This window comes from Mytilus californianus, unplaced genomic scaffold (genome assembly GCF_021869535.1).
Source record: "Mytilus californianus isolate M0D057914Y unplaced genomic scaffold, xbMytCali1.0.p SCAF_9, whole genome shotgun sequence".
In the NCBI taxonomy this organism is placed as follows: domain Eukaryota; kingdom Metazoa; phylum Mollusca; class Bivalvia; order Mytilida; family Mytilidae; genus Mytilus; species Mytilus californianus.
In genome coordinates, this window is record NW_026262745.1 from 22,709,242 (window position 1) to 22,737,010 (window position 27,769).

Sequence of the window (27,769 nt, forward strand, 5' to 3'; positions counted from 1 at the left end):
ATTGGTGTTTAATTGAAAGATTCTTCATAATTACACTTTTTATTTTTATAAATCAATTTACAAATTATCTAATTATGGGAATATTCATCAAAACGTTTAGCAATAATTGGGGAAACATATACTATATCTATATTAGTTTGTTTATAAATTTTCGTTAATATTGGATCTGCGACACTTTCCGGTCATCTTTACCTAAGACAGCTTCAACATAATTTAGTGTTATTCTTTTAATTATTATTAATTATTCATTTCAATTTTAATCAATTTGATAATTGTCCGTTAAATATAAAAATAACAAGATGTGGTGTGATTGCCAATGAGACATCTCTCCATCCATGACAAAATCTCGTCGATGTAAGCAATTATAAGTCACAGTGCAGCCTTCAACATAAAGCATTGGCATATGCCGCAAAGTAAGCTTTAAAGGCCCCCAAAAAACTACACGTGTAAAACAAATCAGATGAGATTAAACAACGCCCAGATTTAAATACGAAACAATCAACGTTAAAACAAATATGAATTACAGTAACAAGCGACCACTAACATTACAGGCTCCTTACTTGGGACTGGTAAGTTAAGTATATATGTAGGGAGATTAAACGTATGTGCTGGATCCGTAACCCTCCCTCTAATCTAGGACAGTGGCGTTACCGCACAACATAAGAACAACCAAGTAAAACTCTGTAGAAAAAGGTTTTTAACTGGGGCTCCCACAGGGTACCCCCTCAGGTCGCAAGGTCGCTTTTAAATTCGTAGCAAGGTCGCGAGGTCGTTTTTAAGGGAAATGTACAGGTCGCAGGTCGTTTTTTCCAACATAGAGGTCGGAAGTCGTTTTTATATTAAAAGATCCATTTAAGTCAGTGTTGTGTCGATTCTAGTGTTATTAAACCAGGGACATATATGTTCCTGATTAAACCTTTTAGTTTTAAATTAGATATTTGGACATTTTGCTGTGCCCTTGGGTTCGGTTGTTCTTGTACTGTTTGAGGCCATCCAGAGATGGCTGACTGTAAGTGGGAGGTTCCTGCTCTATTGAAGTTCGTGTCGTCAGCTCTAGATTTATTTTTGTGTGGCATTTAATGATCAATATGTGCTGTCTTCGTGCCATTAACCCATATCCGTTCTTTTCCATATTGTGACCAAAACAGGATATGAATTTTTCGATTATTCAGAACAGTAGTTTCAACCAAACATTCAGTATTTCACTAATCCAACACAATATTCATATTGAGCAAGTCCCCAGGACTCTTATAAAATCATCGGGGATGTAGAGCTGGATTTACCTACTGAGATACTTTGAACACGATCTGTAGACTGATGGCAACAAGGAAATGTTTTGAAGACAGGGGTGTCCCGCTCGGCGCTTATTTCCATTTTCGATGGAATTCCCCCATTTTTACACAGTTGTTAGTCCATATCATGATAAATAAAGAGTACGATACAAAATTTCATGAAGATTCGATTTGAAACTTTTTAGGAAATCATCGTAAACGCAAAGGTAAACCAAAGTGTAACTGACGAACGAACGGATGGACGAACAGACCTAAAAACTATATTTACCGCAACAATGTTGTCGGGACATAAAACATGAAACTGATCATCAACCTTACTTGGATATATTTGTCTCTTTAGAGCACACACAGAGACGCTAGTAGCTAGTGCCCTATGCGCTAGTGATGACCATCGCCCATAGTGTCCATAGTGTATTTCAAGCAATAACACAGACCAACTTAAATCTTTTTTAAGAAACAAAAATTCGTAAGGGTTCCGCGGAACCCAGTGTCTCGCCTAAATATTAATTAAATAAATGGAAGTAAAATGACTATCCTTTGCAATGCATTCATATAAAATAGAAATGTATCAGCTTTTATTGAAATATTTCAAGAAGTTAATTGAAAGCCGAGTAATAAAAAGGGAAACAATCCATGAGATGATCATTCGTTAAAATAATTATCTTTACAAACATATTAATGATAGCTTTTGTTACTCGATACTCACTTTTTGCTACTCGATACTCACTTTTTATAACTCGATACTCACTTTTTGCTACTCGATACTCACTTTTTATTACTCGATACTCACTTTTTATAACTCGATACTCACTTTTGCTACTCGATACTCACTTTTTGCTACTCGATACTCACTTTTTATAACTCGATACTCACTTTTTGCTACTCGATACTCACTTTTTATAACTCGATACTCACTTTTTGCTACTCGATACTTACTTTTTAAAACTCGATACTCACTTTAAGCTACTTGATACTCACTTTTTGCTACTCGATACTCACTTTTTATAACTCGATACTCACTTTTTATAACTCGATACTCACTTTTTGCTACTCGATACTCACTTTTTATTACTCGATACTCACTTTTTATAACTCGATACTCACTTTTGCTACTCGATACTCACTTTTTGCTACTCGATACTCACTTTTTATAACTCGATACTCACTTTTTGCTACTCGATACTCACTTTTTATAACTCGATACTCACTTTTTGCTACTCGATACTTACTTTTTACAACTCGATACTCACTTTAAGCTACTTGATACTCACCTTTTATAACTTGATACTTGCTACTCGACTAAAAGTAAATCTCCATTTTGACAGGTTTTTTTTCACATAAGTTTATGTAAAGTCCAGACAAAAGTTTCAAGTTTGTGTTTATTTTGTAGATGTATACTTAATGACTATGCATTTCCACAAATTTAATTGTGAATTCATATCGGATCATAGAAAAATGATTTTGAACCGACCTCCAAATGACCCGAAATTCTGTAATAAAGAATATTAATTTCATCCATGCTTATCTTCACATCTGGAAAAAGGGAATAACTGATGATTAGTTTTATTTCTCTACATTTTAGAACAATTTGACATACGTCCATGATTACTGTTCATTTTGTGAGAAATGGATGTCTCAGACATATTCTTATTTTTAAAAGTTGACTTTTTGTGGACGTTGCATGCGACGTTTCCGTACATTTTAGTTTTTTTTTATGAAGGATACTTCATATGTTGGTATATAATGTGAAAGTTTAGTGCATGTTTCAATATATTTAGCTATGTTGGAATATGAGTATAATGACAAATTATTAAAATACAAATGATTTAATCACTAAGGGAGCAACCATTTAACTTCAAAGGGGGGGATTAGGGTTTTTTTCTTAGTCAGAAAATTTCATAATTTGATAATTGACAATAATTCTGTTATTTTCTTTCCACATCTGAAAAAAATATTAATTGGCAGGTTAAAGTTGTCTTTTAAATATACGCATGGCTATCGAAACTTTAAACAATACTGTGCCTATCGCCTGCAGAATTGGTAAAGCGTTCATCTTCATTTGCTTCAGCATATAATGTTTAAAAAAAATAAGATTTAATTCTTGCATTGAAATCCATTTAAGCACTGCATATTGTACTGAACCAAATGTTTACATTAGATAAAAATCATTGCTATAAATGTCAAAAGAACAGTATAAATCTTGATAGCAGCTACTGAGCATGCCTCACTGTCATCATTAACAGGCAAGGTCTGGCAAAATTGAGGACGATTCCCCTGTTGTTGGCATATGTCGTAACAAAACATAGGAGGATTGTTATTGTTCATGCATTCTTGAACATTAGGGCAGTTAGCTGGTCGGTTTGGATTATTCTGTCCACATTGAGATGGATCTGGCATATTTCCACCACCCTGTCCTCCCTGCTGTAGACAATTACAAAGATATCCGTTCCATTCTTTCCAGTCTTCCCAACCTGAAACAGTTATATATGATTCAGAACAATATTCAAATCCCACGAATGGTATAAATACCTTTTCTAAGAGGTCTCAAACGTGAAAAGTATTATCGCTTAACATTGATAAGGGTATGAAATCAACGTTGTTGAAGGGAACATATATTTAAATAGTTTTTGTCTTGATGGGTTGCTGTTTCATGGACATTTCTCACAATATACCTTATTCATAACGAATTTGAGCATACAGTTTTTTGTCTGTCAAATAAATAGAACTTCATAACGACTTAGTGAATTATATGCAACAACATAAATACCTACTTTTGGTCTATCGGTTTAGGGACCAACTTTTGAAATCTTCGAAAATCAAAAATATAACATTATGGACATTTTAATATAGATTTCTCATTTCTGTAATTTTTTAGTGCAGTAGTTGTGAAGTGTCCTTTCTCGCTTGATCGATGGTTTAATAAACTTTCGTCCTTTATGAACATGCCAAATGAGCTATATTTGTCATACTATTTTGCACGCCTTTTCCCAATATTTGGCATGTCAAACTACTTACATTTGGTACAAATTTGTATACTTTGTTTGCCACTTTAACACTTGACAAGGGTACACATCAGCAAATGATTTCTCTTTGTATCCATCTGACGAGTTAAGCTTTTTCAGCTAATTTTTATAGTTTGTTCTTATGTTGGACTGTTACACCACTGTCCCTGGTTAAGGGAGGGTTGAGCGTTAACAAACATGTTTAATCCCGCCATATTTTTTATGTGTCTGTCCCAAGTCAGGAGCATGTAGTTCAGTGGTTGTCGTTGGTCCATGTTTGTCATATTTTTTTTCGTAAATTGTTTTGTTATAAATTAGGCCGTTAGTTTTCTCGATTGAATTGTTTCATATTATTCATGTCGGGGCCTTTTACAGCCGACCATATGGTATGGGTTTTTCTCATTGTTGAAGGCCGTACGGTTACCTATAATTGCTTACATTCACTTCATTTTAACTTTGGAGGATAGTTATCTCATTGGCAATCAAACCACATCTCCTTATTTTGCCTGATAACGACACAAAAATAATGCTCGTACAAAAGGATTTCTACGGATTGATATTTATTTTCATCTGCCTTTATTCAAGCGAAAATTTTGGTACAAATTTGTATACTCAACTTTTCTACATTTTACCTTGCAGAATATACACTTACCTGTCACGTGCAAAGTCATATATTTTTTTAGCTTTAAAGTTGTCCCCTTACAATATTTGCACATGTTTTACTTGCACATAATCAAAATATACCTGCAGATGTTTTATTGGCTGGTTCACAATTGTACTGCAAACCAGGCAGATTTTCTAATATCACACCCTTAAAACATCCAAGAAAGTACGGCCATGTCTCAGTCGCATGATATCGATAAGCGCCATTAACTTCTCTGCCATGACATTCGTCAAGGTCAGTTGACGTCAACAGACTATTAACATCTGATGCGTTTGGACCATAAATTGGAAATCCATCTAAAGCGACACCAATGAACTCGTCAATCTCTCCTTTATACAGGCAGCTATCTGGAATCTTGTGATAATGATATGATCCTGTGTTTGTTGGATGGCCATCGCAACTGTCAAAAGTCTCTTGTGTTTGCCCTTCAACTGCATTTTCTAAGTCAACATTTAACGGATTGAATATGGCTACGCCTGTCCTGGTAATACCAATCATACCCATTGGAACACAACCATGCGCTCCATTATTGTAGCGTGGTATTTTTGGAATACTGATATTATAGTTTTGATCAGTTGCATCATTTGGATTAACCTTTTCCCATGGATGATCTGGTATTCCCGACGCATAAATAAGATGTCTAAAATATTACAAGAATTGATTATACATAAATTTAATAAGTCACGTATCGCTACAGTCAAAGACAGACAATTACAACCTTATATTCAATAAATAGACATTTTGTGAGCAGATACACAGGCGCTTTTGACTTGGACCTCCTTTTTTGTGTTACAAATATTTTCAATAGGATTTCTTTATCATTTCTTAATTATTTTCTTTTATTTAATGCTTTTCTTGTATTACTACAACAATCCTAATTTGAAGCAGCTTATATATATATATATATATATATATATACAAGTCTAAATTGAAAACAACGTTCAAACCTATGATTGCGTTGGATAAAAACCGCAATTTTTATACGTGTGCATGCAAAACAAATTTCTTGGTAGAGGGGTCTAAATACAGCACAAACAACGTTTTCCAAAAGACCAAATGAGTGAAAAAGTATATTTTAACAAAACGCATTTGACTAGCAGGTCGAACAACTGATGTTCTTAAACCCTGCTGACTGCCATTGGCGATTGCCAAATAAACGGATCACAAGATGTAACAAAATAGATCTTATTATTAAATTATTACCAAACAGAAAACAAAAAACTTGCGGAAAAGATGGTATACCGCAAACATGAGGTGCAAAAATTTGTACACCATATCCGGATTTCGACAATTAATGTCTCTTCAGTGATGTTAGGAATCTAAACGGTATTTGGAAGGCCATATAATTTACCTCAATTTAGGATAGACTCTTGAATTTTGAAAGAGTCAAAATAGGATGAACGGATCATATAAACCCGAAGGCATATATAATACAAGCCCAAACGAAAAAATATAAACAAGTCTAAATTGAAAACAACGTTCAAACCTAAGATTGCGTTGGATAAAAACCGCAATTTTTATACGTGTGCATGCAAAACAAATTTGTTGGTAGAGGGGTCTAAATACAGCACAAACAACATTTTCCAAAAGACCAAATGAGTGAAAAAGTATATTTTAACAGAACGCATTTGACTAGCAGGTCGAACAACTGATGTGCTTAAACCCTGCTGACTGCCATTGGCGATTGCCAAATAAACGGATCACAAGATGTAACAAAATAGATCTTATTATAAAAATTATTACCAAACAGAAAACAAAATACTTGCGGAAAAGATGGTATACCGCAAACATGAGGTGCAAAAATTTGTACACCATATCCGGATTTCGACAATTAATGTCTCTTCAGTGATGTTAGGAATCGAAACGGTATTTGGAAGGCCATATAATTTACCTCAATTTAGGATAGACTCTTGAATTTTGAAAGAGTCAAAATAGGATGAACGGATCATATAAACCCGAAGGCATATATAATACAAGCCCAAACGAAAAAATATAAACAAGTCTAAATTGAAAACAACGTTCAAACCTAAGATTGCGTTGGATAAAAAACGCAATTTTTATACGTGTGCATGCAAAACAAATTTCTTGGTAGAGGGGTCTAAATACAGCACAAACAACATTTTCCAAAAGACCAAATGAGTATATTTTAACAAAACGCATTTGACTAGCAGGTCGAACAACTGATATTCTTAAACCCTGCTGACTGCCATTGGCGATTGCCAAATAAACTGATCACAAGATGTAACAAAAATGGCACCCCTTCACCATATGAACATAGTACAGCACATCTAAACTCCTCCCAATGAAAGATTTAACATGCTTTATCAGCGTTTTCGCATTTCTTATATTCACAATAGATAAATGCACTAAATAATCGTATCCTGTTGTTTTGTATCAGGATTCATGAAGCAGCATTACTATAATATATGAAATTTACCTATTTGATTGAGTTGTATCGACTCTTACAGTAGATTCAGGAAAGTTTCCAGATGTTGTAAATTTTGACAGTTCTGTAACAGTTAAACCGTCAATAAAGCCGTAAATCCCCATGGTGATGACAGAAAACAGCAACATAACTGAAGTACATAAAATTTTAATCATTTATCAATAAATGGTGCAGGTTTTTGAAGAGTGATTACATCTTCTATTAGTATCCTGAATTTTGATTGTTTAAAAGGTAATATTTCCAGATCCGTTAAGCAAAATCCGTTAGGCAAAGGATCTTCCTTCTCAAGACTGATATTTTTCCAAAACATCCCTCATGCACATGACATATCTGTTTAGTTACACCAAATATCAATAGAATGTATTAAGTTGAACTTTCGATTTAATTTCATTAAAAGGCGTAAGCAAAAACAGCTGCATTTTATAAAACGCACTAATGATCAACTTGACAAGCGTTTACGTGGAGGGTAAAACAGGCATATTCGTTTTTGGCAAATACCAAGCCAGAGATGAAAAAAAATATCCTATCCTTATGCATATACCCCAGCGGTGGTGCAATATTCCTTAGATAAAATAAATTCCATAAAAATACAGTGGCTTTCAACCAAATATAACTTAGCATAATAGGTGTAGTTATATGAATGATACCGAAAGAAATGGTGTTCATACATTTTCTACAACCAATGTATACGGTGTAACATACAAACATATTACCGTAATCGTTACAAAGATTTAAAAAAAACCCGTTTTCTGATGGACATATTTTCTTGTTTCACAGATACGAAAATAGAGGGAAGTTTAGTTAACCAGGGGGAGTGGGAGAAGCGGAAACAGATAAGAAGTGCCGACAAAAATTAATTGAAAATTTGTGCCAAACAGTTAGAGGCTGTGGCGGCCATTTGGACAAACTTCATGGCCATTGGACACAATTTGAGAAAATGGCAACACAGAGAAATTTCTATCAATATTGGTTCGAATGGTAAATAAGTGTTTGAAGAAAATCTGTCAATCAATTACAGGCCATGATGGCCACGTTTTAAAATTTGTCGGAATAATCAGTCGCAGTTTCGCTGGAGAATAATCCTAGGAACGTTTCTAACATCTAACTTCAAACCTACATTTTGTAGAAGTCGACCGCTAAGAGGCCATTTTGAAAATTAGATAGGGCTGTCAGGCATAGTTGTTGTAGTGGACCATCGAAAGAACTTTTCTATATACCAAGTTTGGTTCATATACGTTTTTAAGTCGGAAAATGTATGTGATATCTTATTTTTGGTATAAAAACATTCTTTAATCTCAATCTGTCCATCAAAAAGTTTTACAAATTTAAAATATCTCTATTTTCTAATATTCATTTACAAAAATAATGATAGCAAAAAATATATAATAAACACAGACATTCTTTTTATTTTGCAACCAGCGAAACCCCTGAACGAATGCTTTCACAAGATAATGGGAGATTCCACAACATTTCCGAAAGAATTGGATTATTTTGTAAATAATGTGGCTTTGATCATACCATGTCTCTCGTCGATTTTCAACGTTAGTGTTGCCACAATTCAAACGGAAATTAATACATGTATTCAAATATTTCAAAGACCTTTGAAGTCGTTCGTGCAGTGACCTGCTATGAACAAATGAAGAGGAAAATGGGGTATTTGGCCTAACTCTCTACACACGTCAGTTCAATACACGGCACTTCTGTGGAAATATATAGGTAAAAAATTGAGCGACAAGAACTGTATGCTGCTTTGATACCACGCCATACATACGCAAGTTATAGTTGACAATGAGGGAAACATTTGTTACGTTCAAGAGAACTTTTAGACCATTAAAATGACGCACAGCAGTACAGAATCATGAGACAGACTGGACCCAATGCACCGCTAAAATTTCCGGAAGAATGAGTGCTGCTAGGAGATAAGATTTATCCAAATCGGCATCCCATAATCACGCCATTCACCTGTCAGCAAATCAATAGAAAATATTTATGGAAGCAAGCAAGACAAAAAGCTAGACAAATGGTGGAGACCTGTGCAGGACTTGTGAACCGACGACAATGTTTATTTTCAAAATTGAATAAATCGTTGTGTAAAATCTAGTTAAACAGTTATTTGTATTTTTCACTTTGAAATGCTAGTTGTTTAGTACTTTTTGTTTTATTTTGAGACGATTCCCTTCATTTTACCTGTCAAAGTTGGTGTAAACAGTTGGTACCGAGACTTTATTAGAAATATAAAAAAAACTAAACAAGATCAAAATCAAATTGAGAGAAATAGTTTAAGAGAGCTAAGATAGTCGTTTTTACACGATACGTATTTGTGCAAATAGACGAATGACGACTCTCATAAAAATCTTCTAACCGGAATTTAGTTTATCATATTTTAAATTGTAAAATGAATTTAAAAGTTTATTATCGCGAATACATATCTCACAGTGAGCTGACATGACACTTTTAATGCAATGAACCAACCAATCAATCACATCATGAAAGCGCCAAACTGGATCATTTACACAGTCAGGTAAAGTGCTAGAACGAACAATTTGGTTGTAAAAACTTTTAAAATCCAGCTTTAGTTAGTTATTTAACAAATACAATGACTCCGAAGAAAACTTCCCATGGCTAAAAGAAGTTAGTCATGCGAGATCAAGGTAGTAGTGTCACATAGTCAGATGATAGTTGTTTCGAAAATGCATGTGTTGATATTAAAGTTTGTATTGGGATGCATAATGGAAAACCCTTAGTTTGCAAAAAAGACAAGGGTAATATAAACTTTTGTTTTATGAACTACACTTCTAAAACTATTCCCGAGACGTCTTTTCGCGATTTGCAAAACAGAAAGTTTGTAAAACAGCGCCATTTTTTTAAGGTAAAGTCGACTTTAAAGTGTAGGTTCGACTCCAAGTGGCAGAAGATAAAAAATTCGGAGATCAAAGGTTAACTTCATTTGTGAATAGATATCAGTCAATTAGGCAATTGCAATATATTAAAATTAAGCGTAGAAAGTGAAAAAAACTATTCCAGTGACCGATTTAAGATGCTTTGATACTAGTAAATTAATCATGGTTAATGAATATGTTGACATCACAGCAAAGTGAATTGGACAACGGACGATATCACCGTTACATGTACAATGTTCGTCAGGATCTAGTTCTAGTTCGATTGAAGATCCGAGTAAAATGAATATATTATAGATGAATCCTAAACAGTACTTTAAATCCCCTGCTTAAGCTTATTTCAGTTTTTTTATTTGGTATTATTGGTAAACTTTGAATCAAAATTACACGAATAAACATATACCGTGAATAAAATAAAAAATCCTTTTGATTGAATATATTTTTTTTTTTGTATTTTAAAATAAGGTGATATGTTATAATTGTCATTGGTCCACTATCCCCCAGAGAACAAAGGACGGGATGTAAACAAAAATAGAGCGATGTACGGCTTTCAACATTGATCAAAACCACATAATATAGTAACCTATAGTAAATTAGAATCATGCAACCTAGTGCTGAATTTATACGGGATGTAAGGGTCGTTTGCTTTGGCCAATAGCTTGCAAAAGTAAATGCATCATACACTAGTCCAACAATTTATATCTCGCCTAACCTAAATTTCAGAAATTGCGAAAGTTTTCTTGTAACAGGTATCATGGATAAAACACATAGTTCGATTAAAAGGAGATAGGAAATAAGTCAAAGAGACAGCAGCACAAATGGAAAACAGCTCTAGAGGGCAACATACATTCTACAAAAACATTCATAAAATTAATATAGATTCAGATTCAATATGGTAGAGAACGGAAACGGGGAATGTGTCAAAGAGAAAAACAAACCCGACCAAAGAGCAGAAAACTGCCCACGGCCACCAATTGGTCTTAATCGCAGCGAGAACATATCGCACCCGGAGGCGGGCTTCAGCTGGTCCCATAACAATAATGTATACTAGTTCAGCAAAGAGTCACACCACATAAAAAAAAAAACATTTAAAACAAGATATAAAAATTAAACCATATGTATATGCTGTTATTAAAATAATAACGAGAGGCAATATAAAAACATCATTTACATCAATCTATAATCAAATAAAACATCCAATACAGAAATTATATCATATCTTGACTTACATCTAGAAATTGACAATAAGATTGGTTGAAAACAAAACTTTACGACAAAAGATGTGATTTTAGCTTTCCAATTGTGAACTTTCCATTTCTATGTAGCAACATTCAAGCAGCGCCAGCATATGGAGTGTATTTATACAGTTGATATTCCAGAGCTTGCATTTTCTAACATGATTTCCTTTATAGAGGATTGCTGTTTACAAGGAAACTATTAAAGCCAGAGTTCCAAGTAGTGAAGTTGAAATCATCCCTACGAAATGTTTATGAACGCCATTACGAGTTAGTTGACTGTTATGGAATATCTTTTTCACAGATGACGACGGATATGTTCCCATTGCCATAACCACATGCATGCGCCTGTCCCAAGTCAGCAACCTCTAGCCTTTATTAGTCTTGTGTGTTTTATTTTAATTTTAGTGTTCATTTATTGTTTGGAGTTTAGTGATGCGTTCATTTCGCTGAACTAATAAATTATTGTTTAGGAGCAAGCTGAAGTCCGCCTCCTGGTGCGGGGTTTTCTCTCTACGCTGAAGACTCATTGGTGGCCTGGAGCTGTTTTCTGCTCTTTGGTCGGGTTGTAGCCTCTTTGACACATTCCCCGTTTACATTCTCAATTCTACATATAAGTACTATTTCCAGACCTCTTTTGCAGCCGTTATTTAGACAAAGGTCGATAGGTGTTAATTGGGTAGAAAATTATTGACGTCAAATTTACTTCATGTAATGTGTAGACTAGGGAAAATAATGGTTCAGGAATTGTGCATATCAAATGATTTCAGTGTATGCTATTGTGCTGTTGAAGAATATGATAAATAAAGGAAGATAATTTAAATAATAAATATTATTTATAACATCGGTTGCAATGAATTACCGTGATTTCCCACTGGAATGAAAACCGATAATTTCACATGTGAAATAAAACTCGTATGGCGTCTTACAACATTAGGTGTTGTCAAGATGTTGTCGATGACGTCGCATCAAAGCAAATTGTGAATGCGTAGAAAAGATATCGTTCCTTGCAATTTCTACTTTAATTCCATAAAAAAAGGCATTATTAATGTAAAAAGAATCACTAATCAAAGAATTCAAATATCAAAAATATTCAACTCGTGACCGAACAACACTGATAATTAACTCATGCGCTACGCGCATTCATGAATTAATGTGTTGTTCGGTCACTCGTTGAATATATTTCTATATTTGAATTCTTCGATTCGTTATTCTATAATTATTCAGAATATCTGTAAAACAGATATGTTAAAAATGGGAAGAACGTTTATGCCCTGAGCGTATTTGGGCAAGTGTGGGAATTTTTTTTAATGTTGATAATTTCCTTCGATTTTGCCAGCGGAGTACTGACTTGGTTTAGTCATTGTGAATCCATAAGAAATTTTCAAACACTGCATAGATAAGTTTGACAACTGTAATAAAATGCAGTTAAAAAAATTCTTTTAATGGAAGGCTCCCGTATATTAAATTTTTTTTTTTCAACAAATTACGTGCAAAAGAGGGCAAAAATCAAAACATCCTTTTTTTTTATCTATTTGGTCATATCGTCATACAAATTCAGCACAATAGACAATTTTGTCAAATGTGAATAGACATTGATTGATTGCATGAAGCAGGATTTAACGTCCCCATTCCGACCTGACGTGGCTGCGCATTTATACACCCCACACAGACGGACACCCACTTTACCAAGGTTTAAAGGTCGGAACAACCAATTTATCTATAACCCAGACAAATCTTGGTGTTACAGAAGAGAGAATAATGGGAAAGAAATAAAGATTCAGAAAAATGAGTCAAAAAAGTCATGTATTGAGCATAATGGGCTGCTAGAATGTAAATAATCAAGAATAATTGGTCAAAAAATAAAGAAATGAGAAATGTTCTTAAATCTTAAACGAATAGAGAAATAAAGACACCCTATATTTGACCGTAATAATTACCGTTTGGAAAAGAGAAACAGTTTATAAATTATTTATCCCCTAGGCTTAATTTCTAATGGCTTTTATGTATTTCTGTTTAGATCATTATTTATATTAGCCAAAAAGAAGGATTTATTCACTTTTTGCATGCTTTTATTGTTCTGTGCACTGAATCCAGATAGGTACATATCATCTAAAGTATATTTATCATTAAAAAGGATATAATGATGTTCAAATAGTATTAGATATTATATATTGTCATTTGCATGTGCTTAGTGTAAAGCTACTCACCAAAATATTATTGGTTCTGTTTTAACTCAAGAAAGATATATTTTTTCTGTGTGCAAAATGTTTTGAATTGTGTTTTTATGTAAATTCTTTTTGGGAAATACGTTCATAAATTATCAGCTGAAAGTACATGCATGTGATACTTATTGCCTCGTATTGTTCTCTGTTGTTTTAGATTAGTCATAACCATTTGCTTTAGCATAATATTTATACCTGTTAATTCAACTTTTTATTCCTTTATCTATTAGTCATATATTCGAGGAGCCGTAATAAAGTAGTCACTTAATTCTTAGTCACAGTTTCTATTAAACGGATACTAATAAATATCAATAAATAATGCAACTCACTTATTACAATCAAGTTTACTTCAACTTACAACAACATGTATTTACGAAAAACGGGTGTTTTGCATTCAATTCAGTATCACAAGTAATAGGAAATGAGGATGAGATCGATGAATTTGATTGATGATTGATTGTTGGTTGCTTAACGTCCAGTGAGAAATATGTTATGCATGTTCAGGACGATCGATGAATTTGAGTGGCATGTTATGTTGGGAATGATGTGGTGATCTAGGGTTAAGTATTCATGGCTTGATATTTGACCTGAATACAGGCCACTGGCATTTGCAATGATATTCTTTTAAGTTTAAGTAATCAATACCCATGTGGCCTTATGTACCACTGGGGATGAAGAGGATAAGTAAGTGAAGTAATCAATACCCATACTATTAGCTTTTCAATTTAATATTTTGCCCTTTGATTTTTTTAAAGAATTTATTAGTTTTACAAATTTTTAACTAATATTTGTAACGGTTTTGCTGTCAGTAAAGTATCGTCATTTTTTGTCGAACTGTTACCAATAAGTTTTACGGTAGGTTTTTGTTTAAGGCTCTTATATGTCTGAATATATGAATAAGTATACTTGTACCGGTCTATTTTAATCTAAACCAGTCTTTGCGCAGTTAATTTGAAGACTTTTTGCTTATTTTGTTGGGTGAAAAAGAACCAAGGAGAAATAATTGCATTAAACTCATCATTGTCAGAGGAATTTGTAAATATAAGATGTAAAGTAAAGGTGAGCATTGTTGTTTTCCTCAAGGAGTTCTTTACATTTTTCAACATAAAAATTAAAGTAAGAAACGAAACAAAAAGAATTACCATTCGTGCATTTCTCCAATGAGAAAACAAAAAATCACGTATATCTTTTGCATCGAACAGTTTTTTTCCTTTCAAATTTCAAATTGGAGTTAAGGAAAGAGGTTTAGTGCCATTTTTGATTTTTTTTTATGTTTGATATCATCAATGCACACTAATGCTGCACATATGGAAATCTACAGCCTCGGAAGAGGCATATTTTTAGAAGTAATTTTAGTCTTAATTTGGAGTATTTTAAATTGATTGCATAAGATTCCCCCCACCATCCTGCTCAATACACCGTATTAAGAGTAGATTTGCGGGTCACTCCACCGTTTCAAACAAATAAAAGTGTAAAACAATAGGCAAATGTGTTATTGTCGTCCGAGTGATTGTTTGAATCTGTGAATACATATTTAGTAAAAATGTTGGTTTTCCATATTGATCTTTAATAACAACGATGAAATATAATAATAAAAAGATGTGGTATGATTGCCAACAGACCAAATGACGTAGAAATTAATAATAGTAGGTTTCATTTTACCTGTTTGGTAGTATATTCTGCACAACCGTTTATGACTTAATTTCATAACTTATACCGATTTTACAGATTATTTTGATAATTTCGTTTTTTTCATTCCCAATCGTACAGCTATGTTCACAAATTCTGTTTGAGAGATCTGACTAAAACGATTAAATTGTTGATGCGAAATAATTTTGTCTTATTTTATTTCCTATCTTGTTAATTTTAACAATTTACCCAAAAATAAAATTACCATGTACGAAATACTGATATAAATATTAACAAATACTAGATTGAAAATATTTCATTGCATTCAATTAACTGCCTTCTTTCGATTATACAGCTATATACAGAAACTTACTTAATTTATGTATATCTGCAATAAAATAAACTGTAACAACGATGAGTGATAATAAACTTCCCCTTGAGAAAGAAATGTTTGTTTTTTTAAATATTTAAAACCCGAAGATCGTGATTATATTAACAAAAGGAAATATAGTAAATGACCTAGAATTTAGGTCTACCTATACACTATCACTGCTCCCTCAGTTTAAATGGCGCGACAACGATATATTTGAATAATTGTGCTTGAATAGTACAGTAGTCTGTGAATGATTTATTTTCTTGGTTTATATCTTAAGGTAGCACTACAGTCAGAATTTTCTGACTCCAACCAACAGTCTTTAAAGATTAATGATTAATTTCTCCAAAACTACTCAATGGATATTTAAAATCTTTAACTCATTTTAAAGCTGAAATATTACTCTTTCTTAATCCATAGATAAATTAATTTTTGGTATGATAAATCTCAAAATATAGCTCATTAATTGCCAAAAAAGTGGTCTTCCAACTTGGATGGAAATGGCACATTCGGGTCAAATGGTAGTAAAAATTTGTTTTCATCCCTTTAATCAACCATATACAAACTGCAAAACCGTGTCTCAGATTTTTTATATATGCCTCCTGTAAGAAGATATATTGATTTAACTGCTGGGTGCCAAACCTCATTTCACCTTTCATCTTTGGAGACCTATAAATTCATTTAGAAACAAATTATCCAAAAACTGGGACACGGTATTGTAGAAAATACTCCCTTTAATCACATATATCAAAGTCAAGCCAAAGGGGGTACCCATAAAGTTTATATTTTCATTTTTTCCTAACAAATCTCATGAAAAATTGTTCTGAGAAATTACCTAAAAACGGAATTTCTCCCTTTGAACCCCTATAAATGCAATATAAATACAAAAATTCCACTGGGAACACCCCAGGAGTATTCTGACACCATTACTTTATCAATAGAACCACACACTTTGTCTCTTTGATGCTCTTATACTGTAAATTTTGCATTATGTGTGGCACTGTGCAACACTAACTTGGCATTTGGCGGGAGTTTGACGTCACAGATTTGACCAATATCTGTGATGTAGTAATTAAATATAGACAAAGCTCCGCCTCTGTCCAGACAGTCTAAGATAAGAGAATAACAGGATTGACCAACTGCATATAATCAATATTTAACATCATTATTCTCACTATAAAGAATAAATTTCATTTGTATTTTAAAAAGAAATATACTATTACTGAAATTTAGGCTAGAACATTAAAATTGTGCATCAAAAGACATGTTAATAAAAAGATCCAAGACCATCCACTTCTTTAAAAAGGACACTCCCACATGATTTTTGAGTTTTATGGAATTGAAAAATTTTACATAAACTTAAAATTGGTTAAAATGCCTAAAACTGTATTTAAATGTAGAAGACCAAATAGAAGAAATTTATACAGGCAGTCAGAGGCTTTCAAAGATACTTTCACACTCTTTTCCATATTTGTTTTCATTTTTTGTAGATTTCTTCCCTTTAGATTTTTTCCTTCATATCTTTTTCTTTTTCTCTGTTTATAAACATGTTATATAAATTACTTTTGTTGCAATACAATGAGGTAAGACCACAATATTTATCTTGTGGTCAGGGATTAACAGCTGGACACTGGTATCAACAGATGATTGACATATTAGCCCCTCCCAAATGCCTATATATTTAGATTAATTACCATGTGCTTTTATTTACATAAGTTCATTATCAATTTACTCCCTGTTGTGTTATGATAATGACTTGGGATTTTTACAAACTGTGCAGAATAATACTTAATTCAAAATTATGTGATAAAAAAAATATTTTCAATAAATCATTGTTAGACTGTAGTGCTACCTTAAAGGTGAACAGAAAGGATGGTTGTAAGATACATGGATGTAATTAATTATCGTTTCGTTTACATATGAAATTCGAAAGATTAGCATACACAAATATGAGTGGGAGGTTAATAAATGGAATGAAATAGAACAAAACAAAACAATTCAGTAGAATGACTTCATTTCCACCACTCTTGACTTTTGCTATAATCTAACCGAGGTGACATCTTATTAGGAAATAAATAAAGATCAAAGAGATGAAATGGTCAAATAGGTACCATATGTTCCATGTAAACACGCCCTACATTCACAATACAATTACCCGAATTTGCACTCCACACAATCTGGTGTATTAGTTTCAAAACACTCGCCAAAATAATAACTCATAAAAAAACCCACTAGAGTAGTTAGGTTAATATAACTGATCTAGTCTCTAGACATTCACCAGTGATTAATACATGTATGAATGCAATTTTTTATGTAATAATTAAGGCATATATATGTTAGTGATATAATATTTTCCATTTGTACTTACCTTTTTTGTTTTTTGTTTTGTTGCGTGTTGGAATCGAAGAAAGTTTCACGGCATATTATTTTTTTTGTTGGATATTTATTTGCATTCTGTAGTATTTGAATTTTTTGCGTTGTTTATTTATTTATTTCTTCATTTATTTACTTGTTTATTGATATGCTGGTTTATTGATTTATTTGTTGTTTTTATACCTTTTATTAAAATATAGATATAGGAATAGGAATGAAGCGATTAGATATATATACATTCATTCATAGTGAGTATGGAGTATGCTAATCAAAAAGATTACAAAGGTTCTTCAAGTCTGGAATTTGCAACAAAGTAACGGTATAGGTTGTAAAACCTTATGAGACCCTACTGTAATACATTTCTCTGGGAAGCCGCATGAATTAAGTCACATCTTATTTAAAGCGCAGGCAGGGAAATTCATAAAAACAAAATCTAAATACAAAATCCGAGGTTAATTCTTCTTTAAACATGTACTATTCTCTTATTATCTCAGAACAATTAAAACTGTATGTTCCACGGTATAACATATGGAAGGAATTACATAAGATTCATGAAATAGTTTAGAGTTAATTCGATGATAACATTTCCATACCAAACTATATATATGGCATCGACCATTTCTCTCTTCTATTTTTCTGGGGGCGGGGGTTATAAGTTTTTTTGTGTGTGTAATTTATTCTTTAATTCTAAATTTCCTGACAAAGTGATATGTGTTTCAGAAGGAATGTAAATATATTGTATGTTTCTATGGAAAATAAGTAAAGAAAGTGTTTTTTTTTAATTTACTTAACTAATGATAAAAAAGAGAAGAAAACGTACCCCCACAAAGACGATTTGTCGGAGTCTAACATAAAAGGATATTTTAGACTTTTTGCTGTTTTGCCTTGTAACAACTTGAATCAGCCAAAAACACAAGTGTCTTGGCTTTGTGAAATGATCTGTCCGCTCGAACAAGAATTGTTGCAAAACTGGTAATTCTAACTTATATATCCGTGTGAAAAGTGGGAAGGTGCAAAAAAAAAGCCAAAGGACTGTAAAATAACCCTTACATGTACAGTTAGAAATATTGTTACAGTACAAATAAGTCATCATAAATAAACGTTTGGTACCAAAATTGTGTTTTGGGTGATTTTAAAACAAGGTTGTGAATTGTAATTACCTGATGAGTATCGAATACAAAATCATCCCGTTTATGTTTTTCTAATAAATTCGCAGTGATGAACGAATGTGAAAATTTAATTTATTTTGTAAATCGCAATATTTAGTTTTAACTATATTCTAATTTCAAATATGTACAAATAACAAATATTCAAAAGAAACAGGGATTAGGAAACAAGAAAGACTTGTATAAAATTGAGAATGGAAATGGGGAATGTGTCAAAGTGACAACATCCCGACCAAAGAGCAGAAAAAGTCAAAGGCCACCATTGGGTCTTCAACACAGCGAGAAAATCCCGCACCCGGAGGCGGGCTTCAGCTGGCCCCTAAACAAAAATATGTACTAGCTCAGTGAAAATGGACGCCACACTAAACTCCGAAACATATAATAGAACTAAAATAAAAAAAACATATAAGACTAACAAAGGCCAGAGGCCCCTGACATTGGACAGGCGCAAAAATGCGGCGGGGTTAAACATGTTTTGTGAGATCTCAACCCTGACTCCGAGCCGACCAGCCTTTGCTCTTACTCTTTAATTCCGCGTGCTTAGTGGAGAAGCAGCAAATACCAATTTTAAAGTCTTTGGTTTGACCCGGCCGGGGTTCGAACCGACGACCTGCCGCACTCGAGGCGAACACGCTACCACGAGACCACCGAGGTGGTATCAAATGAAGAGAAATAGTTAAAGACCTTTTAGAGAGTCGATTTTACACGTATAGGTACGTATTTGTGCAAATGGGTGGATCAAAACTCTCGAAAAAACTTCAAACCGGAATTTTCATTGTATTATTTTGAAAAACAAAATGAATAAATTTGTTCTCGCGGCTGCATATCAACCAACCCACGGGTGTCATTCGGTATTTCGAGAAAAAATTTCGTGAAAGAATAAGTAACGGTGGTCAAGCATTGCGATCGGATCGTGAAAGATCTGGTATCGGATCGTGAATGTAATTAAATGTTATTCTACTTCAAAATCTGTGAAAAATCCGCTGAATTTTCAAAACGCGGAACAAATCCGAAAAAAAATATGTCTGTCAAAATTATTCAACTTTCTCAATGATACTGTGCAATAAGATAAAGAAAATATGCAGTACTTTATGAGAAAACATAAAAGGCGCAACACAAGTCTAGCTATGCATGGGATTCATTAAAAAAAAACCACACGTTTTGTACTTATAATGGTCACCTTCCAATATATCATGATATATTTGAAACTTAATCTTTGGTGTGTCAGATAGTACAGTAGAATAAAAGTATTTTTTTGTTTGTTGTTGAAACCGTTAATTTTGTTTATGAAAACATAGAATTTCGTTGATTTTTCATCAAAATTGATCGTGAATGATCAGGCAACGCATTATCTTGATCGTGAAACACAAGGCGTGACCAGACTTAATGATCAGAAAACAATATTTCTTTTATCAATTGATATACTTGCAACTGGTTGAAGCGCGTAGTTATTTTAATAAGAACGAACATTAATGCTTTCATTTTTTTTTTCATTCAACACTTTTCCTTAAAAGTTATTAAAATAACTAAAACGTGTCCTCCAGGAGCGTTAATTGTCGAAAAGTAAAATATAAAATTGAGAATTGAAATGGGGAATGTGTCAAAGAGACAATAACTCGACCATAGAGCAGACAACAGCCAAAGGCCACCAATGGGTCTTCAATGCAGCGAGAATTTCCCGCACCCGGAGGCGTCCTTCAGCTTGTCCCTAAACAAATATGTATACTAGTTCAGTGATAATGGACGTCATACTAAACTCCAAATTATATACAAGAAACTAAAATTAAAAATGATACAAGACTAACAAAGGCCAGAGGCTCCTGACTTGGGACAGGCGCAAAAATGCGGCGGGGTTAAACATGTTTTTTGAGATAAAGTAAAAGTATATATGTCAAAATAATGCTTAATGCATCCGCCTTGGAAGTATATGCATGTGTACGCATTTTGTTTTTTTTTGTGTAAGGGTTGTTACTTTCAGTTGTATGAAGTGTCTTTCATAGTATGACAATATTGGCTAATTTATTGTTTATTTCGTGGCTGCGCAGACATCAACTAAAAGGGTACCAAAACGTTATTTTTACTTGTTTGGTTGTTCAGTCTTTTCACAATAGCTATTCGTCATTGTACCCAATTTAGTGGGGAAATTACCTATCAAAGTACCTCGATTGTGATGCCTATCTTGAACAGTAATTTAGCCGATTCAGTTCTATTCTCAATCGTTACAACTTTTACTGAATCTGCATTGGCATATCTGGCGATGCATGCATATCACAAACCACTTATCTTGATGGTATATTCGGTCGATATCAGTTTGGAGATAATTAGTTTACATGGGATTTTTTATCTCTTGGTTTATATCATCATGTTTTAAAAAAAATCTAAACGGATAGTCAATTCCTTTACGCAAAGCACGAATCACTAAATATAACAGCAAATAATGTCTTACTCAGAGTAAAAATCACACGGATACAGTAATATGTCTGCTGCGAAATGTTCATACCTTTTTCAGTTCGGGTGTGAAAAAAATCATCTCTGAGAATCGGTATAGTACAATTCAGGCAGGCCTATCTTCTTATGGTATCATTCAATGTTTTCACCGCTACTATTTAGCCAATATTTGGACACAAAAGGTTAACTATCTACGTTATCTAATAGCGAAAACAACATCTTTCATTTACAATTTGAGGCTGAACGATAACCAACCTTTTGTGTTATAGTACTTTCTTAAGTTCTAAGTATCTTTATATACAACTAAGCAGATGATATAAATATATATTACAGACCTAAGAATACCAGAGCGCAATTACAAATATAAATTATCATATAATTAAAGAATGATTTGAACGTTTTCGTAGCATCAGATCTTTCACGATCTTCAAAAAGCGGTACGCGATCTTTCACGATCCGAAATATCATTTTTTTGTAAATGTTTCAATTTTTGCAAAATTTCTGATTATGCTAACAGAAAATAACTTTGAGAACCATTTGAATCATTAAAACGGAATGACATTTTTAAAGAAAAGTAGTTTAGTCATTCGAATTATGAAAAAAAATCATGTTGTTTACATTATTTATGTCAGTGAAATGTCGAGGAGCAATCTGACTTTTATAGTTTTGTAAAAACGATGTACTTTTGAACCTTGATTTTTCTCAGATGCTGATCATAACGATGAACCATTTTGACAGACAGTTTTTTTTGTGAATTTGTCCGTATAATTCATTATTAAACTAGATTAGTTAATGACCTTGTATATGTCTTCTCGATAAGATTTCCTTCACGATCCTATACCAGATCCAATCGCAATACTTGATCACCGTTAGGTATTCTTTCACGATCATTTTTCTCGATATACCGAATGACAGCCGTGCAACCAATCAATTACACTAGAATATCAGGTAATGTTCCATAGAAAGAAAAATTTTGTAGTAAAAACTTTTAAAATTCACTTTGAGTAAGTAATTCAACAATTACAATGACTCCGAAGAAAACTTCCCGTGGCTAAGAGAAGTCAAGGGATTCGTCTTCCCATAGCCATATGATAGTTGTTTCAGAAAATGAATGTGCTGATGGTAAAATTGGTGTTTTGGAAGCATAATGGAAAAGCGTTAGTTCGTAAACAAGATACTATGAGCCCAAGGGGGTACAATAAACTTTTGTTTGATGAACTACACGTCTTAAACTATTTCCGATACGTCCTTTAAATGGGAATGAGTTGTTTGTTCCTATGAGCACTTTTACGAGGAGCTGAAATAGCCACGAATTATATTGAAAGATGCACGGTTATTTAGAAAACATGTGTGTTACTACGCCAATGAACAGATTTTTAAGATTAGTTCTGCTAAAAAAAAAATGCTTTCTGACAAGATAAATAAGTAGGATTTCATACTAAATTCATTTTGCAAAACAATCAAACCGCTATTTACCATATAGAAAAAAACTGGAAACAATGATGTATATCATACATATAAAAGCTGCTTTAAAATGTCGTCAAGTAGCTAGTCGAATGATTTTCTCGATTTGTGAAACAGTGATTTTTTTCAAAATAAAGTCGACCTTAAAGTGTGAGTTCGATCCCAGGTGTCAGAAAATGAAAATTATCGCAAAGATCTTACGGATGTTTCTTTTTATAATTTTATTACATATTTGAAAATCTTATAAAAGCCTTGTTTTTTTTCATAGTTTTTGCAAGAAAAAAGGTGCCAATGTTAAACGCATGAAAAATCTAGAGAGAATCACTTCCCGTCAAATTTTCAATTGCTTATGTCTCGAAAACAAGCACACGGACCCTTCAATTTTTTCAGCTTTTTTAGTTCCTTTATTCGTATACTTTCGATTTATAAAAGTATTTTAAAGAGCTTGTTATTTTGAAGCCACCGCAAAATGAATTGAACAATGGACGATATGATCGTTACATGTATAATGTTTGCCAGGATACATGAAAGACCTAGTTCAGTTGAACATCCAAGTAAAATGAATATATAATAGATGAATCCTTATTGATGCTTTCCATCCTCTGCTCAGCACCGGTTCATACTTTTAAGGCTTATTTCAGTTTTCATATTTGGTATTATTGATAAACATTGAATCAAAATTGCATGAATAAACATATACAGTAAATGAAATAAAAAATCATTTTTATTGAATATATTTATAAAAAAGGAGATGTGTTATTATTGCCATTGAGACCACTATCCACTAAGCAAAAGTAACTTGTATCGTGTAACCCAGTTCTGAATTTAGACGGGATGTAAGGGTATTTTGCTTTGGCCAATGATTTACCAAAGCAAATACAACATACACTAAGCCAACAATTTATATCTCGCCTAACCCAAATTTCAGAAAATGTGAAAGTTTTCTTGTAGAAGGTATCATGGATAAAAAATATAGTTCGTGTATACCAGCATCATTAAAAGGATCGAGATGTTGGGAAATAAGTCAGAGACAGCAACACAACAACACAAATGTAAAAGATATGCGAGGGCAACATACAGCCTACAACAACAGACGAGTGTCTCTACAGTGTGCCTGATGCAAGTCATACAATTAATTGAGATTCAGATTCAATAGTTTATTGGAATCTCACCATATAAAAAACCCACACAACTTAAACAAGAGTTACAGATTAATCATATATATATATATATATGTATGTGCTATTCTTAAAAGAATAACGAAGCTTCAAGGATTATATAAAATACATATTTACAACAATATACGATAATGTAAAACATGTTAAAAAATAATTAATAATAAAAACACCACTGTTTCTCCTGTTACATCGATATAAAAAAAATATAACAAAAGTACCGAACTCCAAGGCAAAATCAAAAAGGGGAAGTCCATTTAAACTGACAAAATCAAATGCTATCAATCAACGAAACATGTGAAAAACAACTGCCACATTCCTGAATTGGTACAGGCATTTTCCGAAGAAAATGGTGTGTTAAAACTGTAACTAGCTAAACCTTCCATTGGTATGGCAGTTGTTTATATTGTATGTTCGATTACTTTAATCAGTTTTCCAACCTTTTGTAAATAAGTCTAAAATGTTTGTCTTACCATTTCGTACAATGTTTCGATAAGAATTTGCAGATGATTTACATCCACTGTAAACACATATAAGTACTTTTTCTAGACCTCTTTTGCCGCCGTTGTTTAGACAAAGGTAGAAAGGTGTTATTTGGGTAGAAAATTATTGACGTCAAAAACACTTCATGTATTGTGTAGACTACGGAAAATACGAGTGCAGGAGTTTATTGTTTCGTGGAAGAATATGTTAAAAGAATATAAGCTTAGATTATAAATATTTTTTATCGAAAATAAACAGGTATGTTAAAAATGGGAAGAGGTTTTGTGCGCGAAGAGCATGTGACGTATGTCCGGCAAGTTTGGGAAACATATCATTTTTCTTGTATTTTTGATAAGCTTGGTTTAGTCATTGTGACTCCATTAGAAATTTAATAAAAAAACATTGCATAAATAAGTTTGACCACTATATAATAAAATGCAGTTATAACTTTTTTTTTAAATGTTCTAGTGCCCATACATTAACGTATAATTCAATGTCATTTGAATTTAAAACTGTCCGTATTCTTCTTGTATATTGATTTTTTTTTTTACAAATTACGTGAAAAAGTGGACTAAAATTAAAACGTCCCGTTTTTGGTCATATCGTCATACAAAAAAGTATAACAAACATAACGAATTCTAAGGTAAATTCAAAAAGGGGAAGTCTATAAAAACTGACAAAATCAAACCTTATCAATCAACGGAACGAGCGAAAATCAACTGTCGTATTCCTTTCTTGGTACAGGTATTTTCCGAAGAAAATGTTGAGTTAAACCAGGCTTTATAGCTAGCTAAACCTCCAAATTGTATGACAGTGTTGTTTATAGTTATGTTAAATTGACAAAATTTGGTGAGCAACCCAACGGACATAATAGGTTAATTTGACAATAATTGGGATCCAGCATCCAACAATTTGTAAACATTCTGATCTTCGGTCTGATTGTTATCTCTTCGACACGCTCCCCGTTTCCATTCTCTATTCTATACATCACAATTGACTAAAAGATTCAAACAAGACATATAAATAAATCTAACAAAGAAGCCAATAAATAAGGTGTTATAGTTGATAGTAAATTTGACAAAGACGCAAAAAAAAAAAAAAAACTCAACACAATAAACATTGACTTATTGTTGTTTGCCTTAGCTCGGTTCAGGGCGAGAACAAATTAACAATAAATACACAAAGGTAAGGGGTCTACAATATGAAGGGGAGGGGAATTTGGACTGCCAATAAAAAGTTATGGTATGTTGGATAGGGACCAAAGCAATTCCTAGCAACCGTCCACCAACGGACCTCTCAGAGAGTTGTAGCCATGGTTCTTTTACAAGCAGAGATTGTTGCACTCTCTAAATAGTCTTAATAGAAATTATCGTAGATTTGGTATACACACCGTATTCCTTTATCGGCACAAAATATGATAGAATAAGATAAGATAACCCACCCCAACCCAAACCCAACCCACCCACTTAAAAATTTGAAAAGAAAATTAAAACTAGTCTTTGCACAGTAAGAGGGTGAGGAAGAATAAAGGGGAAATAACTGCATTTTCATTTTCAGATGAATTGAAAAAATGTAAAGTAAAGGCGGGCATGATAGTCCTCAAGGAGTTCTTTAAGTTTTTTTTTAAATGAAAAAATTAAAGTAAGAAACGAAACAAAAAGAATTATCATTTGTACATTTCTCCAATGAAAAAACAGAAAAGCCCATATATTTTTTGCATCGAATAGTTTTTTTTTTCGAATTGGAGTTTATGAAAACTTTTTACCGCCATATAGAACTTTTCAAATGTTTGATATAATCTATGCACATTAATGCTGCACACATGGTAATCTACAGCATGCATATTTTTACAAGGAATCCCCCCCAAAAAAAAATTAAAAGAAAAGAAAGTGTAAAACAACAGGCAGGTTTGTCATTGTCGTCCGAGGGGTTAGTTGAACTTGTGAATACATATTTAGTACACATGTTTATTTTCAATATCGATCCTTAATTACAACAATGAATTGCAAAAATAAGAAGATGAAGTATGATTGCCAATGAGACAATTCTCCACCAGAGACCAAATGACATAGAAGTTAACAATTATAGGTCACTATATAGCCTTTAATAATGTCCCGAAATAACAAATGTAAAACAATTCAAACGAGAAACAACGGCCTGATTTAGGTACAAAACAATAAACGAAAAACAAATAGGATATACAGCAACAAACGTCAACCACATGGAGACCAAATGGCCTAGAAATTAACAATAGTAGGTTGCATTTTACCTGTTTGTTAGTAAATTATGCACAACCATTTGTGACATAACAGAGGCGAATTTAGGGGGGGGGATGCCCGGGCCTCCCCCTATGGTGCTACATTTATGGTAAATGCAGACTTTTTACCTGATCCACTCCAAACTTTGCCCCCCCCTTTTCTAAATCCTGGATCCGTATCTGCATCATTTCATAACATGTATCGTGTTCAAATGTTTTTGATATTTCCTTTCTAGCATTTCCAATCGTACACTAATTCGGTGTGGGAGATCTTACTAAAACAATAAAATTGGTGATACGAGATTATTTCATTTCATTTCATTTCGTATCTTGTACATGTAAACAATTTACCCAAAAATAACATTACCATGTACGAAATACTGATATTTTAATAACAATAACCTGAATTAAAATATTTCGTTGCAACAGACCCACACACATACACATATATATGATATCAATGTATATGTCTCCGATTGCAATTAAAAAATGTATTGCATTCTTTTGATTGTACACTTATGTAAAGAAACTTACCCAATTTATTTAAACCTGCAATAAAATAAACTGTAACAACGATGATTGGTATTAAGCTTCCCCTGAAGGAAGAAATGTTTGTTGATTTTAAATACCTTAAATTTCG

The 27,769-nt window shown here is 33.0% G+C and overlaps 1 protein-coding gene across 1 annotated transcript; it reads right to left on the minus strand.

The window, feature by feature from the left end:
* Positions 1–2,653: 2,653 nt before the first annotated feature.
* Positions 2,654–27,769, minus strand: LOC127714481 (uncharacterized). Its single transcript, XM_052220540.1, has 4 exons — positions 27,664–27,769; positions 7,396–7,534; positions 5,039–5,598; positions 2,654–3,763 (listed from the first exon to the last, which is right to left on the minus strand). The coding sequence occupies exons 2-4, from the start codon at positions 7,530–7,532 to the stop codon at positions 3,447–3,449; spliced, it is 1,014 nt and encodes a 337-aa protein (XP_052076500.1). The 5' UTR covers positions 7,533–7,534; positions 27,664–27,769; the 3' UTR covers positions 2,654–3,446.

Bases quoted from the DNA above. Each gene is read 5' to 3' on its own strand.
- LOC127714481 (XM_052220540.1), bottom strand. From the start codon at position 7,532: ATGTTGCTGTTTTCTGTCATCACCATGGGGATTTACGGCTTTATTGAC. The intron at 5,599-7,395 runs GTAAATTTCATA...GTAATATTTTAG, and splicing joins GATACAACTCAATCAAATAG to ACATCTTATTTATGCGTCGG. The intron at 3,764-5,038 runs GTATATTTTGAT...TAACTGTTTCAG, and splicing joins AGCCAATAAAACATCTGCAG to GTTGGGAAGACTGGAAAGAA.